General features: G+C 48.6%; 1 protein-coding gene across 1 annotated transcript in view; it reads left to right on the forward strand.

The window, feature by feature from the left end:
* The window catches only part of SFRP1 (secreted frizzled related protein 1), a 52995-nt gene extending 33591 nt beyond the window's left edge, over positions 1-19404 (forward strand). Inside the window, exon 3 of the mRNA XM_073325158.1 lies at positions 15656-19404. Coding sequence (XP_073181259.1) covers positions 15656-15978 — 323 coding nt within the window. The 3' untranslated portion in view covers positions 15979-19404. The remainder of the gene's footprint in view (positions 1-15655) is intronic.
* Positions 19405-19608: the final 204 nt, after the last annotated feature.

Consider the following 19608-nt stretch of genomic DNA (forward strand, 5'->3'; position numbering starts at 1 on the left):
TTTTGGAAGGAGACAAGATGGGAGCATTGGGAAGCTTCTTCAACCAAACTTGGTAATCGAAGGGTCTCCCTTAAAATCCATTCTCCCTCCCCTGTTGCAACTGTCATTTCTCAGCTCCTGCCGACAGCTGGGACTTCTTTCCTGGAGCTCTAGTCTCTGATAGTTCTGAGCTCTGCTTTTATTAGGCTGTCAGCTCTCCAGGAGAGGGACTGTGTTTGCAGCGTGCTCAGCACAAGGTCAGCAGAGTGGGGCTGTTCCTGGACGGGGTGGGCAGGCAGCAGTGGGTTCTGAGGAGGGGGACGTTGCATGGTAGGCAGGATCTGAGAGCACTGTGGGTACAGGTGGTAGCAGTAGGGGAGTCAGAGACGGAGCAGCGATTTGCACTGCACTGGGTGCTGAGTGCCTTTCCCAGCAGAATGGGTCCCAGGTTCAAAGTGGGGGAAAAGGACAACTCATAAAATGAGATGCGTGTCTCCTGTCAACACCACTGACCAAACAGTGCACTCTGGTGTTGAAGGCAGAAACCGAGAGCATCTCAGCCCTTATTGCCACCGCCTGGCCAGGGTCTTGGCACCGTTACTCCTGCCCATGCACCCAGCCATCCCTGCTCTTCCTACCCCATCAGGACCCTGCATCTCTCCTCATTTCAGGGGATGGCGAGACCAGCTGGGAGCTCAATCATTTTATACACTGGAATGTCACAAACTCCTGAGAGCTACCAGTTGACGGGATATCAACCTGAGGAGGTGCCTGGTTAACGGGGCTGGTCCCAGCCTGAAAGGGCTCAGCACTGCAGGTCATTGCCCCAGCTGGGAGATAAAATCTAACAATAAAGTCATCTTCCCCCTTCAGTGCTTCCCACCCCCAGTGGGTAAAATGCTGAGCTTTGGGTGCGAGAGCCCATCCAGGGCCCTTCACAGGAGCAGATGTGTTAGCCTCTGGAGTCATGGCTACAGATCCTGCCGCGCCAGCAGCCTCCCTTCAGCTCCTGCTGTGAGTCTGGGAGAGAGGGCTCTTTCACTTCCCTTGCTAACCTCATGGGTTAGTCTTAGTCTCTAAGGTGCCACAAGTACTCCTTTTCTTTTTGCGAATACAGACTAACACGGCTGTTACTCTGAAACCTCTCATGGGTTGTGTTAGCCTGCTGCCATGTCCCACCCTGGGCTTGGCTGCCTGTCAGTGGTGGGCCAAACAACTGCTGTGGGTTGGACCTGGTCAGCGCAGGGTTATTGTGCCTATAAAGGGCTTGGGGATGCCGTGAGCTGGAAGGCAGCAAAGACTCGCATGAGATTATTTACTGTTTGCTTGTGCTACAGACCAGCTGCAGGACTGGTCGTGTCAGAGACTTTCGGGGGAAGTGCTGCTTACGTTTCAGTCTGCCTCCATCATGCGGAGGGCACTGACAAATGAAGGCTGGAATGCAGGGATGCCCTCCTGGGCCTCCCACAACTCCTCCCAGGAATCTCGCTCCCCTGCATGTGACCAGACTTCGCTTCTCACTCCTCACTCGGGTCGGGCCAATCCTGGAGCCTCCTGGGATTCATTCCTGGGTCTGGGGTGGGAGGAGGTATTGTTTCATATTCTCTGTGTATATATAAAGTCTGCTGCAGTTTCCACGGTATGCATCCGATGAAGTGAGCTGTAGCTCACAAAAGCTTATGCTCAAATAAATTGGTTAGTCTCTAAGGTGCCACAAGTCCTCCTTTTCTTTTTGCGAATACAGACTAACACGGCTGTTACTCTGATTCCTGGGTCTGTTTCTCTGGGTGATTTTATTTATTGTTCTTGCCCTTTCTCTGGAGTGGGAGGGGATCCTGCTGAACCCGTGGCTCTGATTGCAGTGGCAACTGGAGTAAAATCAATACACTCTATTTATTTTCCTCCTTGACTGACAGCTCCTTGCCTGCAGCCTTCTTCTCTTACAGTCCTAATGTGTCTCCTGGCAGGTTTCCTTGCTTTGAGTGGTTTTTAAAGGAAGGAGCAGTTAGGCTGAAGGAAAAGCCGAGTTTTTCCGTTCTCTCTTTCCCCCACCCCCAGTGGTGCTGGAGTGGGGCCCTGCCAGCACGCACTGGGAAACTGCAGCAGATGGAGGAGGATTTTCCCTAGTGCCTGACTCCACATTCTGGACAACGGCAGGGACTGCAGATGCATGTAATGCCACAGGGCTAATAGTTTAGCTGCAGGGTCACAGTAAGCCATGGTACACTTGACTCTTCTGTAGATTGGTGGCTTGTGGCTGGGAGCTGACACTAAGTCTTTTGTGACATAGCTAGTGTAGACTTGGCTTTAGCAGAACGTACTGGTGGTTAGCAAATCTCTCTTTTCACCTGGGCACTTGCCATGCTGTCAGCATTAGACCTAGGGTAGTTACCTGCCTTCCCTAGCTGCTAAGCCCTGTGTTTTCTAGTACCCAGAGCTTCCCAGGAATCCCAGTTGCTTGTTATTACAGCAACCCAATGAACCTAACCCAGGAACCTATCCTTGCAACAAAGCCCGTTGCCAACTGTGCCCACATATCTATTCAGGGGACACCATCACAGGGCCTAATCACATCAGCCACACTATCAGAGGCTCGTTCACCTGCACATCCACCAATGTGATATATGCCATCATGTGCCAGCAATGCCCCTCTGCCATTTACATTGGTCAAACTGGACAGTCTCTACGTAAAAGAATAAATGGACACAAATCAGATGTCAAGAATTATAACATTCATAAACCAGTCGGAGAACACTTCAATTTCTCTGGTCACGCAATTACAGACATGAAGGTTGCTATCTTAAAACAAAAAAACTTCAAATTCAGACTCCAGGGAGAAACTGCTGAATTGGAATTCATTTGCAAATTGGATACTATTAATTTAGGCTTAAATAGAGACTGGGAGTGGCTAAGTCATTATGCAAGGTAGCCTATTTCCCCTTGTTCTTTCCTACCCCCCCCCCCCCCGCCCCAGACGTTCTGGTTAAACTTGGATTTATGCTGGAAATGGCCCACCTTGATTATCATACACATTGTAAGGAGAGTGGTCAGTTTGGATGAGCTATTACCAGCAGGAGAGTGAGTTTGTGTGTGTGTGGGGGGGGGGGGGGGGAAGTGAGAAAACCTGGATTTGTGCTGGAAATGGCCCAGCTTGATTATCATGCACATTGTAGGGAGAGTGGTCACTTTGGATGAACTATTACCAGCAGGAGAGTGAGTTTGTGTGTGTATGGGGGTGGGGGGTGAGAAAACCTGGATTTGTGCTGGAAATGGCCCAGCTTGATTTTCATACACACTGTAAGGAGAGTGGTCACTTTGGATAAGCTATTACCAGCAGGAGAGTGAGTTTGTGTGTGTGGTTTTTGGAAAAAAAGGGGGGGGGGGTGAGAAAACCTGGATTTGTGCTGGAAATGGCCCACCTTGATTATCATACACATTGTAAAGAGAGTGGTCACTTTGGATGGGCTATTACCAGCAGGAGAGTGAGTTTGTGTGTGGGAGGGCGGAGGGTGAGAAAACCTGGATTTGTGCTGGAAATGGCCCAACTTGATTATCATACACATTGTAAGGAGAGTGATCACTTTAGATAAGCTATTACCAGCAGGAGAGTGGGGTGGGAGGAGGTATTGTTTCATGGTCTCTGTGTATATAATGTCTTCTGCAGTTTCCACAGTATGCATCCAATGAAGTGAGCTGTAGCTCACGAAAGCTTATGCTCAAATAAATTGGTTAGTCTCTAAGGTGCCACAAGTACTCCTTTTCTTTTTGCGAATACAGACTAACACGGCTGTTACTCTGAAATTTGTCTTTGAGTTTCCTTTCAGCCTTCTCTGTGTTATATTCAGAGGCGTGTGTTGGGGAGGGATCGCAAGGTCACTTGCCTGTGCCCACGCTGCTGGTTTTGTCACAGGTCACATGAGTTAGCCTTGCTGGAGCAGACAGAGTTTGAATGTTCATGACCAGTGGAGCCAGCCCTGGGATGGTAAGGGCCCTCTGTCACATTGCATCAGCAGGCTCAGCCAGAGCACCCAGAGAATTAAAGCTGGGATCAAAAATAAAAAAGGAAAACGTGATTCTCCTGGTTTGGTTTTGTACTTGGAATTTTCGTCAGCTCTAGAAGGGTGGAAAAACTGGGAAAATGTCATCAATGATTTTCCAGTATTTGTTTTAAAATTTTTAAATTTTAATTGAAAAATTTTGACCAGTTTCACCAAGAATTATTTGTGGAACCCAAGTGTCAGGGCCAGGACAGGTTCTGGAGCGTAAGAACCGTATAGGAGAGCCTGGGAACTACAAGAACGTGGGGCTGTTTTGCCAGACTTCAGTGAATCAGCAGGAGCAGCATAGCTAGACACAGCAGCCTGGGCTTTCTGTGCTGGAGGTTACTTTCCACAGCCATCACCTTCACCTTGACTCCTACTGCTTGGCCCACCAGGAGTTCAATTGGCTGCAGCCTCTCTGAAGTGAGTAAATAGAGAATCTGATTCTAACTAGAGATGGAAGAGCCAGTCACAGCTGAGCTCCCCGTATGGCACAACACCTACCTCAGAGGGACCTGACTGAGATTTTTAGGGCTGGAGTGTTTTTTGTGTTAATCCTTACAAAGAAATCTGGCATGCATCCCGCAAAGGGGAGGGAGGGGATCTCTCCCTGGGGTGGGGTGGGGTGGGGTGACTCCCTGCATGTGTAGGCTTACCCAGGGTAGCTCTGTGCAGGCTAGCGCAGGAGCGAAAGCAGTGTCGCTGGGTGGCACTGGCAGCAGCTGGGGCTGTGGACCCAGGGGTCCCCGTGGGGCTGTCCTGAGGCCTTGAGCCCAACGCCCCGGGTACTCCAGCCACAATGCTGTTTCTTAGCACTAGCCCCAGCGGAGCTAGTGCAAGGACATCGATATGAGCTGGGACTCGCCCCTCCCAGCTTGCAGGTGGGTGTTGCTGCCTCCCCCGATCCTGCCGTCAGAGCTGAGCCGGCCCAGGCCCCTCACTCCTGCTCCTGGCATAGAGATTCTCTGTCAGAGGGGCGTCCCATTTAGGAGGCAACACTAGGTTACAGGTGAGCTCTACTGACTCCGGCAGACCAGGATTAGCTTCCTCTGCAGGCAGGGGGTGGGGATTGGGCAGGGCAGGTGGCCAGCGCAGGTATTCAGCGTTAAACCAGGGGCGCTATAAAACCCGCTCCCCGCCAGTGGACTGGAGGCTGTGGTTCCAAAGGTGCCTGGGTCTTGCACCAGACCTGGCTCATCGCAGCTGGAGCCTTGGAGGTTGGGGGACTCTTGTTTCACTGCGGTCTCCTGCGCTCTTGGAACAGGCTGCCCATTCTGTCAGTTCACCCTCACTGTGGTGAGTGTCTGATGGAGGCATCTGGTTTGTGGCCTTCCCTACCATGCCCAGTGTGGGGCGTTTGCCTGGCCACTCACCAGCCTACCTCCTGACTCGAGAGAGGAGCGCAGGTTAGCCTGTAACCTGTCATAGCTATGGTAGTGGATTGGCTTAGGGAGATGAATAAATAGACTCCAGTGCTCTGACGTCCCACCCTCCTCCCGAGGTAGAAGGAGCATGAGATCCATAGTGTCAGCGTTGGGGTAGCCAGGTGGAGGAAGAGCTTTGAAAGGTGTCTCTTGGTAAGACACAAGGCAGCTGGATCCCACCGAAGCTTCTGGTGCTGCACAGAATTGAAACAGGGTAAGGTCACCAGACTATCAGGGGTTGCTAGTGGGGCTTGGACAGACCAGTTGCTTTGGCAAGAGGTAAAGAATTGGGGACAAAGCAGAAGACAAAGTGTAGCTCGGGGAGGAGAAAAATGTTCCTTAAATCCTGCCCGTCCCAGTCGACCTCCCCTTCCCTCTGCCGTCAGCGCTCATCCGGAGAAGGGAATGGAGCAGCAGCAGATCCCGGTTCACCTAGGAACCTTTTCCTCACAAATCACAGGCCTCTCTACCAAGGACTGGCAGCTCCTCTGAGCAGGAACGGTGCCTTCTGGGTGTGTCCTGTGGCGCACTGAGGGTACTGCTGAGTGCTGTGAAACAAAGAGCAAACTAGATAATCCCAGCTCAAGGGGCGTTGTGGGACAGCACGGCCTTCCCTGCTCACAGGGGTGTGATGAGGTGCTCTGGCAGTCACACGGCCATGGGGGCCACGTAAGTGCCACCGACAGATAGCCGGAGAGGTGTGTCTGGGGAGGGGTCGCCAACCTGCCCGCCAGCACAGGCTGAGTCTGACATAAGCAGACCAGACATCCCACCACACAGAGGGCACCTGGGCACAGCCACGCTTCTTACAACATGGTGCTTGCAAGTGCTGAAGATGTCACTACAGCTTTCCAGAGAATTTCCTGGGAAAGGGAATTTGGCAGGTCTGGGGCTGTGGGAATGTGAGGCCAGGTTTATCTCGGCTCTCAGGAAGCACCAAGGCAAAGCATCTCGTTTGCTGGAGAGACTGAGTTTCCTCCTTCCCCATTTGGGAGATGGGTTTGACAGCCTGAGCCTTGAAGACTATTGATAAAGAATTGCAGGAGCGATGAAAAATGTCTTGCACTCTCGCAGCCTGGAGCCCTACCAACTTCTGGGGGCCTTTGCTCTTTCTGGAGCTGTCGCTGCCAAGACTAATTTCATTCTGAGTGAACAAACATTTTCATAGATCCTGTTTCATGTGAGCGGAAATCAGAAGGGACACTTTTATATCTTCAGTGCTTACTGCTCTATCTGCATTAGTGATAGCAGAACTATGCTACAATCTGATACAGGCCCTTTGTAGTCAAGGCCAAATTCCTGGCTTCAGTCTAACCGGGCTGCATGTTGTCTTAGCAGAGGAATACTGCTCCTGGAGACCCAGATTCATGGTGGTGTCAGGGCTGAGCTCCTAGAGCCACTGGCTTGTCCCTCTCAAACGTGCTCTTTGTGCTCCAGGAAGTGAGACAAAAAACAAAAGGACAAAGTAGAAAGCAAAGCTGGATGCACAGCAGGGCGAGGGGCCCAGATGGGGATGCCGGGGCACGGCAAGGGGCCCATGGGGGATGCTGGGGCAGGACAAAGGGCCTGCCTGGCTGGGAAATGTGACCCAGTGCAAACCACTAATGTGGACATGCTACACTGGGAAAAACAGGGTCTGCCTGGAGGCAGCTCAGTCCCCTAGAAGTCTGGCGCTGGCCTGCTGCAGCCCGTCTGCACTGGGGCTGTGCCAGTCTAACCAAGTGGAGGTCATTGCTGGTGCGAAGATTCTTATTCAGGCAGAAAATTGGACTGAACTTTGATTTCACCCACCCATAGGGTGTTGGGGGGCTCCCAATTGCCAGCTGCCCTCTGGAAGGGGGGCTCTGAGCATCGTGACTGGAGCCATCTCAGACAGCAGCCCCCCGGGAGGGGTCTGCGGGAGTCTGCTCTCCTGCCCTGCTGCAGTGTCTTGAGGTAGGGATGCTGGGGGAGAATCAGCTCCATGCACACACGCAGGCTGTGAACCCACCCCACTCCCTCGGCATCAGAGTCCGAGCTCCCGCCTGAGCCCTAACTTCAAAGTGCTGTCTCGGCAGCTATTTTTAGAGCCCTCGTGGGAGTCCTGCTAGCCGGAGTCTGTCAGCTGGGGCAGCGGCTTGCTCCCAGTCACCCCAAAATGGAGGGTAGACGTACCCTGTGTGGGCCTGGGTGTCACACTGCCACCTCTGCTGGTTATGCTGTAGTGGCTTGGGTCCTTTTAGTAGCTGCTGTCCAGACCCTAGGTCTGGGGAAGGGCAGGTGAGTCTCTCAGCTGTTCAGGATTGTATCGGGGTGAGCCCTGGTGCAGCCTGTGAGTTGATACCCTGGGTTAGAATTTGTTGTTGTAAAAACAATATGGTTGAAATATGTTGAGGTCTGAGATTAAAAATAATTCCTATAATCTGGCCTCGTTCCCCCCCCAGATGATTCTCAGCCTGAATAAAGATTGAACTTTCGGGCATTCTGGGAAGAGGCTTTGAAGTGGGTGGTTGGAAACTTGTGCTCACAGTAGTAAACTTTCATAACTCGCCAGTAAGTGGCCTCAACCGCAGTACTCACAGGGACGGCATGTTTCATAACGGCATCTGGTATGAAATGAAATCCTAACCCAAACAGGAACACCACCACTCCTTGTGCCCAATACTCCACTTCAGCACGGGACTGGGCGACAGGGCATGGATCACTCGGTGATTGTCTGTCCTGTTCATTCCCTCTGGCGCACCTGGTGTGGGCCACTGTCAACAGGCAGGAGACTGGGCTAGAGGGACCCTTGGTCCGGCCATGTATGGCCGTTCTGATAGCCCCAATTTTGCCGTGGGAGGAGTTCCAGGGCCTTCCGTGCATAAGTATCTTGCTGTGTTGTGGCCAAAGCACGGAGTAGGTTTTATAGCTGGAATGCCGCACGGAACAGGTGGCTTGTAGGAAATTACCCAGCAAACTAGAGAGGACGACTGGTCTTGGGGTTGGGGCTCTGGATTGGGCCTCCAGTGACCTGGCTTCAATTCTGGGCCTGCCACTGAGTTCCTGTGGGACGTCTCGGTCCTGGGAGAATGCTTACTAGCTGCTGCCTTGTTCACATAGTCTGTCAATTCTTTGGGGCAGTGACTGCTTCTTGCCTAGCACCGTGGCGTGCCAGCCTGGGTTGCGGGGCCACTTTTAATATGACCAATGAATAATAACAATGACATCCAGCTGGGTCCCTCTGCGACTCTCACTGGCCCCATCAGGTCTTGCGTTCCTATTCTGGGAAAGTGATCATGGCTCTGGCATTCCAAACAGGACATGCTACAGGGGAGATTCCATTCTGGGACTGCATCTCCTCATCAAGCCCCATGCGCCTCTCCCTGGGGCAGTCACACATTGATTGACAAGTCCTCTCAGCAGACACTACTTTTAAAAATTGTATTTGGATTTTCAGATCCACATAAGTAACATCTGGAAACAATGACACACAGGGTGTGTGCGTTCTGGGAGAGAGGCTGAGGTGAGGAGCCATGTGCTCACTAATGCTGGTGCAGGGGGACACACTGATCTCAGCCGGATTGGTCATGGAGACCTAGAGCAGGCCTGGACCAGTTCTGTCGTGAGAAAGCGTCCTATGCAGCGTCCTTGCTTGGGAACAGTTGTGGTCAGGTTGAGGTTGAGTTTCTAGTGTCGACAAGCCTGGAGAGAAAGGAACACACTAAATTTGACTCTGTTCTGTACAGGTTCTTATGTTGGACTCATCACCATAATATCTGAGTGCCTTCCAGGTGTTCATTAAGCGATGTGACTAACATCTGTCACGTGTTTGTGTGCAGGGGAGTGTCTTGCTTTGGAATTTATTTTAGAGAGATGATAGATACACTCTCTCTCTCACTCACACACACACACACACATTTGTGTTGCTCTGTGTTTCTGTTGGAGAAGACAGGTCAGAGAAATGCACCTTGCACTGGGATTGGAAGCTGGTGAGGTTTGGGATGGCCCTTAGTTACGGGGGCGTTCATTCCACAGTCTTGGGCCAGCCCCCAAGAAAGCTCTGTCTGTGTCTCCTAAACAGGACTGGGGATGCTGCACACCCAGCAGTGACCCCCATGTCATATCTCTGAGTTGTCTGTCTATGTGAGACAATGTGGGTGAGGTAATGTCTTTTATTGGACCGGCTTCTGTTGGTGGCAGAGACAAGCTTTTGAGCTTACACAGAGCTCTTCTTCAGGTCAGTATAGGTGTGTGTGAGCTCGAAAGCTTGTCTCTCGCCAATAGAGGTTGGTCCAGTAAAAGATATTGGCTCCCACACCTTGTGTCTCTAACATCCTGGGACCAACATGGCTACAACAACACTGCACAGATCTATATATACGTATCCTTGTTGGCGGACAGGGTACCAGACTAGATGGATCATTGCTCTGACCCAGTGTGGCTGGTCTTATGTTCTCATATTGCAGCTCACGCAGCGTCTCAGCAGCGGTGTGATGTTGTGTACAAGAGCTGGTGTAATGGCCTGATCTTAAGTAGCCTTCACTGGCTTATGTGTAGCCCTGAAAGTGGCTGGCTTCTACTACTGCAGCAGCACAAGCGAAGGGCCTTTTCTTGTAACCGTCTCTCCTGGGGCGGGGCAGAAGCTTTGCTGTGTACTGGGCACTAATTCCGACGGCTCCCCGTAGCTCTGAGTTTGTTGCTGGGAATGGTGGCGGATGTCGTTTGCTCAGCTGTCAGACAGCGCTGATGGTGACTTACATTAATAATACTGGTGTGACCACACCTACCCATACCCCTCTTAATCTCGCTTACCCAGCAGATCAAGGGACGTGATCGTTCCCCTCTATTCGGCATTGGTGGGGCCTCAGCTGGAGTACTGTGTCCAGTTTTGGGCCCCACACTTCAAGAAGGATGTGGAAAAATTGGACACAGTCCAGCGGAGGGCAACAAAAATGATTAGGGGGCAGGGGCACATGATTTATGAGGAGAGTCTGAGGGAACTGGGATTATTTAGTCTGCAGAAGAGAAGAATGAGGGGGGATTTGATAGCAGCCTTCAACTACCTGAAAGGGGGTTCCAAAGAGGATGGATCTAGACTGTTCTCAGTGGTGGCAGATGACAGAACGAGGAGTAATGGTCTCAAGTTGCAGTGGGGGAGGTTTAGGTTGGATATTAGGGAAAGAAAATTTCACTAGGAGGGTGGTGATTGGTCCTGCTTTGAGCAGGGGGTTGGACTGGATGACCTCCTGAGGTCCCTTCCAACCCTGGTATTCCATGATTCTCTACCCAATGGCACTATGGCTATCTGAAGTGTACCAGATCTGCTGGTGTGCTATCATGTGGGTTTGGTCAGCTCCGGTGTGTCCCACTTCAGAGAGCCCCCATGAAGGAAGGGACTGCGAAATACAATCCTTCACCTCTTCCACTACAGGCACTGTAGAAATACCTTAGATAGGGGAGCTGGAAAACAGCCGGTTCAGGCCCCAGCTCTGCTATTGATCTGGGCATGCCACTTGGCCTCTCTGCGCCTCAGTTCCCCATCTGTAAAATGGGGATACTCCCTTTGTCTGGCTTGTCTAGTGAGACGGCAGGGACAGTCTCTTAGCAAGGCCATGTCCACATTGCCCCACAGGTCAGACTACAGGGACATGAATAGCAGAAAGCACCAAAGTGCTGCTCTGTAACTGCCTCATGGGGATGCTACGGGCCTGAACTAACAGGTTCCTAGTTCGCACTAGTGCAGACTACACTAGAAGCCTTTTGGTCAGGCCCACAGTGTCCACACGGGGGACCTTCCAATGCAGCACTTTGGTGCGCATTGCTGTTCAGGCCTCCACAGTCCGAGCTGTGGGGCAGAGTAGACAAGCCCTGCATGTCGATGCAGTACCCAGCACCGCAGAGCCTGGATCTTAGCTGGGGCTATCGGCACTGCTGCAGTGCAGATAACACATGAGAACAGAAACAATAAGGTGTCCGTTCTGTACAGCCATGCCACTCTTAAAGTGCTGAGTGCTCCCACGAGTCAGCTGGATGTGGGGGTGCTCTGTGCACCTCTGGAAACCAGGCCCATCATGACTGGCAAAGGGGGGTTCAGAAACGTAGCTGTTAATGGGTCAGCGCTGGCCTGAACATGATGGGGGTTCTGCTGCAGCAACTGGGGGGTTGTAACATGCAGCTAGCCCTGCAGGGCCCGCTATACAGAGAGGGGCTTGTGCGCATTTCCATGTGAATTCAAGCCACTCCACTGCATGGCACTGCCTGCCCATTTTGGGTTTGATTCCTAAGTGAGAGCTGGCACCAGGCTGCCCTGGAAATCGTCGGTGGGCAACTCGCCCCCTTCTCCTGAAGAAATGCTGGGCAGGGCCATTGTCCCTCACTGGAGAAAGCTGCCTCCATTTAGCTTGCTGTGATGTTACAGGGAGATGGGAGCATTTCTCACTGGGTCCTGAGCCTTCTGCTGGTCTCTGCTCTCTTCCTGCCAAGTGACCTGCCATGACCCCGCCATGGAAGTTTTCTGTCCCACTGCACTAATTAATACAGGGGCACAGCCCTTCCCAGACTTGACTGGTAAAACTCAAGTACTTGTGCTGAGTCACTGGTGGGAGGGGAGCGGGGCAGGAGCTCTCCCCAGACACTTTGCAAATGTAGATCGTGCTTGGTCAGTGGTGGGGCAGTACTGCCAACTCAAAAATCGTGAATCGGGCTCACCAAAAATAATGAGGTTATGTAAAAATAATAGATTTGGAGTTCTGTGTCATTGCCTTCTGCTTTTAGAGCCCTTAGGGTGCACTGGGGACACATTCTGAAGCTTTCTTCAGAGCCACGAGGGCTAAAAACTAAGTTTTTCTTTAAGAATGAAGGCTGAAATAATCACAGACCCACTTGACTCCAGGAGCTGGGGCTTTAAGGAAAACAATAATTGTTACAAGACTCATGACAAAATCATGCAAGTTGGCAGCAGTTTGCCCAGATGCAGGGCTCGGGCTGGAGCAGCCCCCTCCAGCCAGTCCCCACTCATGCTCTCTTTGCAGGCGAGGGCAGGCAGCCCAGCTCCTGGGTTGGGAATGGCTGCAGATGCTGTAGTGCTATAAATAGCTCTTTGTGCTGAGCTCTCACAGGGGTTGGTACCTGCCTGCATGAGATGGCTGAAAACCGAGGCAGTGTGAGCAAGAGCTTCCTGGGGACTGGAGTCAATTTCAGCTCCTCCAGCCCCAATCTCCCTGACTCCCATCTGGCATTAGGTTGTCAAGACCATCTCAAGCTGAGTTTGGTTTAATGCTGGGGGAGGGGAAGGGCTGGGGCTCCGAGGGAAGGAAGCTGTTTGTGTTGGCAGTGCAGTTAGACCCTGGAGCCAAGATTCAATCCGTCCTGATGACTGACTTTATTTAAACCCGTCTCCTCCTCTCCTTGCCTGTTGCTGGGAGTGAAGGTGTTTATTGGGATGGGATCAGTATGTGCCAGGACAGGGCTCCCCAATGACGATTCGCACAATGGTCTCCACTGCCACAGCATTTCTTCTTAATAAAACCACAATACAAGGGGCCCTGCCTTAAATAGCCAGTGTTAACCCTGCAGCATCAGTCAGCAGCATCAGACAGCTTGGGATGAATCAAGCCATTTGGCTAAGGATCCCTAATTGCCTTCACAATGCTCATGCAAAAAGCAGTGGAGTTGGCCAGGCCCTGCTGTTTGCAGAAAGTGTCCTTAGTGCCCAGGTGGCTGACAACCAGCAAATATATCCGACATTAAATGATCTACCTTGAGACGTCCCAGAGAATTGCGAGAATACAGGTCACCAGCAGAGGGGAGAGAGGAAATGGTGCTTTTACGCCATTTTTTTCACATATATCCATTGAGTCTATAACCTAGGAGCATCTGATTTGTTAGACTGGATGGTGTTTTAACGTGACATAACTACAAGTTCTGTGTGTTGCTATCAGAATGAATGACCAGAATGTCTTTGCCGTGAACAGCAGAGTCTGCTAAACTGAAATTCTTGTCCCTGGTCAGGCACCTTTTTGTTCCTCTCATCTCCCTGTTTTCTGATCCCAGTTCTGTACATTGGAGAGACCGCTGTACATGGGTGAGGGATTTTACAGTGACTTAGCCAAGTCCTGGATTTATGGTTTGTCTGAGCAGGTTACATGTCACCCCCTAGCATGGATCATTGTCCCATAAACACTGGTTAAATTGAACAAGGAAGAGGTCAGAGCTGTTGGGAACAGGACGGTTCCCAGGCATGGGGGTTCCATTACATGTGATGCCTGGAGCAGAACAAACCCCCACTAACTGTGGGGCAGCGTTCTTTCCAAGGGCTTTAGTAACAAGGATGTAAACTAGCAATGATATAACTAAGTCAGTTTGCAAACAGGACATTTCCAAAGAGTCCCTGCATATTCATTATCTCTAGGATTATACAAGTTTCCTGGACCCTTCATCCTGCATAGACCTCTGCAGTGCTTAGTATGGAGTTAAAATTCTGAACCGCTAAAGAAACTGGGATTCATAATGAAGGAGATCGCAGCCCAATTCGTGTCTTAGAGCATAGAGTGTACGAAAAACGGTTCCTGTATTTTCCAGACCCGTTGAAAATTGATCTGGGTCAATTTCTTTAGCTCCTTAAACATCCTGAATCCAGAAAACAAATGGAATGAAAATGTAACTGAGGTTTCCAGCTCCATTACACTCTTGTATGGTAATAGTATCACACAGCAGGGCTCTTGGCAAGTGGGCTGGATTTTTCTGGCACACAAGTGGATAAATACCATTATTCCCGCTGCCAATGCAGTGGCTAGGAGCATGGGGGTAATAGACAGATTCCGCTGCCTTTTCAGTATTGTCATCACCATCTCCTTCCTCCCTTTGTGTCTGGAATGGCCCACAGAGCTGCTTTCCAGAACTCAGCATGTACCCGTGCAGGGCCCTGCTAGAGCCAAAGGCTGCCACCGTGCCTGTAAATTGATTATCTGCTTCTGCAGATACATTTAAGATGCAAAAGGAAAGGGGCACAAGACAATTGATCGACTATTCAAGCTCTGCCTCTCTGCAGCCCTAAAGTAAACCCCAAACGATGGAAGCATGTTAGTAATTTTTGGCCACATGTGCTTTTCCCCCAAAAACAGAAGAGGCAGAGCCAAATGGCACTGAAGGGATACTTTAATGTACAACACATTTTCATCATTTTCTCCCATGTAAACTAAATTCCTCTGCATGGTCGCGGAGAAGGAACATTAATTTTTTATTCAGGTTGCCATTAGCTCAGGAAAGCACGGAGCACAATGAGAGAAATCTTTTCCATTGAAGTCATATTGGATTAGCTCGCCTTCTCTTACAGGAAGGTGTCAGCACCTTTGTTAGAGCAATGTGGTTCGCCCTCCGAAACCGCAGGTCCCCATTAGACATACCTGTTTCCAAGGAGGCTTCATTGCTCAACTTCACTGCAGAAATTCACTGTGTTTGGAAACTTGTTTCACAGACACCCCAGGGCCAGGAGCAACTAAAAAAATGTATTTGAAAAGCTGAGTCGACCTTTTAATTGGCCCTTTCAGGAATCTCTCTTTGTGCTTGTAAAGTAAGGAAATAGCTTTGTTTATTCAACTAACATTTTGCCAGCAAATTGTGTGCAGTGCCAGCTAAACACATCTGTCTTTCAAATAAAAAGCATGCAGCATGGTTTTAAGAAGTAGCCTGCCTTGCTCTCTGGCTTGAAACAAGGACATGAAAATCCCAACTTCACCCAGACCTTCCCCTCTTGGTGGCTGGGTAGGATGCAAGGATAGCAGTGGCAACTGATGGAACAGACATAGGGTCTAAAGGAGCAGAATGGATATCTGCAGTGCTGGTTCATTTGGCTTTCTGTTGTCTGTACATAGCTATTGACACAGCAGGGAGGTAACTGCTGCTGTGCCTCTATGGGTACAGGTTAAGCAAGGGGCTAGTTGTTCTTCCTTATTTGTATTGCATGGCACTGAGGAGCTGCAATTATGGACCAGGACCTCTGTTCCTGCCCCAGAGAGCTTACAGTCTAAGGAGAAGACAGGAGACAATAGGCAGATACGGACAGTTAGGTGGGGGAGCACAAGGAAACGATGAGACGTTATTGCTCAGCAGCGCACTCAGCACACCTGGCCCAGATGTGCCGTGTGCTGGCATTGTCTCGGTTCACTTTGGAAGGCCCAGGAGCATTGCAGTGCTTCTGTTTCATGTACGCAAATGGTACTCAGGAGTTGTTTTCTCTCTCTTGTTTTTCAGCTTTCAAGATGAAAATAAAGGAAGTGAAAAAGGAGAACGGGGACAAAAAGATTGTTCCAAAGAAGAAGAAGCCCCTGAAATTGGGCACAATCAAGAGAAAAGACCTCAAGAAGCTAGTACTGTATCTAAAGAACGGAGCAGACTGCCCTTGCCACCAGCTGGACAACCTCAGCAACCACTTCCTGATCATGGGCCGCAAAGTGAAGACCCAGTACCTGCTGATGGCCATTCACAAGTGGGATAAGAAAAACAAAGAGTTCAAAAAGTTCATGAAGAAAATGAAAACTCTGGAGTGTCCAACGTTTCAGTCTCTCTTCAAATGATCAGGTGGCTAGAGGGACTCCTGCTGGCCCAGAACTTGCACAGCCCTAGGACTCGGGGGTTCAAATGTTGCTCCTTCTGTAGTAGTGGATGTTGTACCTGAGTCAATTTTGTTTCTTTGTAATTTTTTTGGCTTCCTTTAAAGCTCCACCCCCAGTCTCAGTATTTCCCTGTAAGTGAATGTTTGAAAATGCAACACATTCATACAGAACAGTCACTGAGGTCACAAACTATTTACACCTGCAATGTCTGAAGTAACCTGTTGCTATAATGATATACAAATCTATTTAAATAAGGAACTTGTCAGATAAAGAGAGCAAAGGGGGGGTGATACTAGATTATCCTATTGAATTGGTCTAAAGTGAAATAATTCTGGGTAAATTGATTTTTCTTTAGCTCAGGGGTGTTTATTCCCTATATGGGATGTTTTCTGCAGTTCTCACTGAAGGCCAATTCCACAAAGTGTGGTGAAAGGCCTTTTAAAGCTAATGGGGTGGTGGAATTAGCACATGAATGCTGCAGAAAATCCCACTTTGTAATCTTAGACCAGTATTTGCAGTGTTGTCTTTGATGCAAAACTAATTCTAGATAAAGAACTTTATCATTAGTTGCTTTTTAAATTCTGCAGACTTGAATGCCATAGATTGGTTAGGACATGGGGGAAGCGACAAACCTGGAGCCATGAGGAGGTGGAACAGTAAGGAAAACACAGGCTCAGTCGGGAGTATAAGCCATAAAGCAGGTGATGAGGTTATTTTAAAACAACATACACTTAAGATGTCTGCAAAGCACTATGGGACATGGGGGAAAGGCTGCCAAGTCTACACAAGGATTGTTTCCATTGGCAGAGCAACAGGGACAGAAAAGAGATTAGTTTTGCATCAGAGAAGGGAGATGCTAAAGGGTTTTAAGGATATGGGAATTTTCATGCTGGTCCCTCTGGTTTTATTGGCCTTCTCTCATCACTGCCTCAGCCATAGGAATGTACCTTATGCCTCTTGATGGGCAAAAGCTGATTGTTTTAAACAAAATTCAGATATTTCAGCAGGAACCATCAGCTCAAATAGAAACTCAATTCATGTAGATTTAAACTCACACTCACCCCCTGGCACTTCTCAGAATTTGGCTGATTTCTATAAAATGGATATTGAGCCAAAAAGTCCAAGTTCAGAGACAATTGGGGCCACAGAACTGAGCAGTACATCACCTTTTTCAGTGTTCTAGTGTATTGCATGAAACAAAATATCTGATCCTTTTACATTTTTAGCAGTGTCAATTAGTTTCCTACACAAATCCTGTAAGGAAGCAAGTTTAGAAGGATAATGTGTTCTTTGCATTTCTTTCTCCCTCTGTAACTATTCTGTACAGGATGTTAATTACCTGGTAAAAGTCAGGTCAGTTACACAGTAAGGACCAGCTCTAGCAGACATTTGTGTCATTTTGCAGGACCAGGGCCTAAAGAAGTATCTGATTCCAGAACATAGTTGGTTGGTTGGCACGAGGTAGGGGTTCTGCAGTCAGTCAGACTGTGTGCCTTGGTTACTGGGACGGTATTGCTCTGCTTGGGATAGGAGGACCGAGAAAAGCTATCATCTATCAAAGTTACATTGTGGAAAAGCAATTTGTTACTGTAGTTACCTATTTAAAGCATAGCATAATTGTATGCCTCTAGGTACTGTATCAGTTAGTTTACCAGCTCTCTGATCTTGTATTCTAGTCCTTTGAAAAGAGGATAAGCTAGATCCTTTTATCAGATTTGTGTGTAATATTTCAATCAGGGTGTTTTGGACATTTTTATGGAGCTGAATAGTAATTTTACTTTCCCTTTTGCCAGATTGCTTGGTGAACTGTCAGCGATTCTGAGACTGCATGGATCTAGCTTTTAGGTTTGATTGGTCGTCAGTCGGACTTTTTAGTTCTGTTTTATGCATGTGCAGTTTTTGATAAAATTAACAGCACCCAAAAAAATGAGTCCGATGTAACATCACGTTATTTGTGGGCAGTGAAAGTATCTTTACATTTTGTCTTAATGTAATTGTTTAGAGCGTTAATTTAGGGAAGTGTGGCAGATTGGGAGGGGGGGAAACTTGTTTTTTGTTTGTAAATAGAGATTTTGAGAGAGGAAGTGAAATGTAAAAGGTTAGAAAGAATTGGAACTGAAAAGAGCTCCCTTCTAAGGGCTGTGAAAATGAACACAAGGCTTTCGTGTTGTTCCTGAAAGTGGCCTGATTTTTCTACTTTTACGAGCATTATTACACCTTTCAAAAAACAAAAAGGATACTGCAGCCACTCATGTGCAGGCTAACGCAGCCCCACATTCTGGAAATAGGACCTGAAAAAGCACATCCAAACCATTTCAGTAGTGTTGGAACAATAACAGGCTTTTACCTAGTCCTGTCAGACTAAGCCACAGATGGTGAGAGAGTTTTTGTGTTACAGGAATTTAGCTACAATCGTTGCTATAATGCCAGTTTGCTAGATAACATTATGGTGTTTCCATGTAATCATAAAAATAAACCTACCAGGGAAATGAAGGGTTCACTGAGAGACATGATCTGAAAATGTTAGAATTGGCACCAAAGGAAAATCCTCAGTAATGCATTGATGATTTCATGAGAAAATAGTGTCTGGTTTTTGTAATGTACTTCATTGCATAGTTCTAATAGGTACTTCTTGAATTCCTTCTCAGAGCAGCAGACATATGGTATGTTCTTGATTTTTAAATGATTCCTATACTGACCGGGCAAATGCATTTGAATTTTCAGATGAAGATGCCTTCCTAGAAAAGGTCCAGTAAGTTTCATGCTCTCGAAAGTCAGAACCCAGTTCTTGTCTCTTTTTCAGGAATCACCATCTAATAGCTGTTGATATATTTAGTTCCACATGCATTTTAGCTGTATACATTAAGCAATTGATGTATCCTAATGGACTGGCAGTACCTATCTTTCAAGCAGTAAGGGTGAAACAGCCCAGTGCAGGGAATATGCACAAGGCGGTATGCACCACTTAAACATCATGTTAGCCCACGTCACAGATGCTCCAGGCCTGACTCAAAGTCCATTGAAGTCTCCCAGCGTCTCCTCCGATGTCACTGGGTTTTGGCTCAGGCCCTCTCTCAGGAGCTTGACTCTTCCCTAGAACTAGTATCGGCTTCTACTTTCTCCTAAGATGTGTATAAAAGCTTAGGATACTGTGAAAATGTTTGACATTCCTCTTTTTTTTTTAACTTCAGCGTTTTATTCATGTTACATTATTTTACCAGCTGTTTTGATGTTATGACTTATGTTTAATAGCAAGTCCAGTATCTGTTCCTTATTCTTGCATATGCTTTCCCTGTTTTTCCATCCATGTATCAATATTCACTTAACTAAAATTGCTGAATTAATCAATTACAATGTGATTTCCCCTCCCCCCCCCCATTTTTTATAAAGAGATGTTGTTTTCTAACCCTGGTCTGGTGCCTTTCAAATGGTCTCTGTAGAAGGATGGATTAAATCAGGCACTTGGGAATAATCTGCAGCAGAACCCATTGTGTATTTACACAAACTGCAAAACTTCCAGAAATGCTTAGAATGTTCTTGTGGGGGGTGTGTGTGTGTCTGTGTGTGTGTGTGTGAGTGACACATAAGTCC

Source organism: Lepidochelys kempii, chromosome 26 (genome assembly GCF_965140265.1).
Source record: "Lepidochelys kempii isolate rLepKem1 chromosome 26, rLepKem1.hap2, whole genome shotgun sequence".
In the NCBI taxonomy this organism is placed as follows: domain Eukaryota; kingdom Metazoa; phylum Chordata; order Testudines; family Cheloniidae; genus Lepidochelys; species Lepidochelys kempii.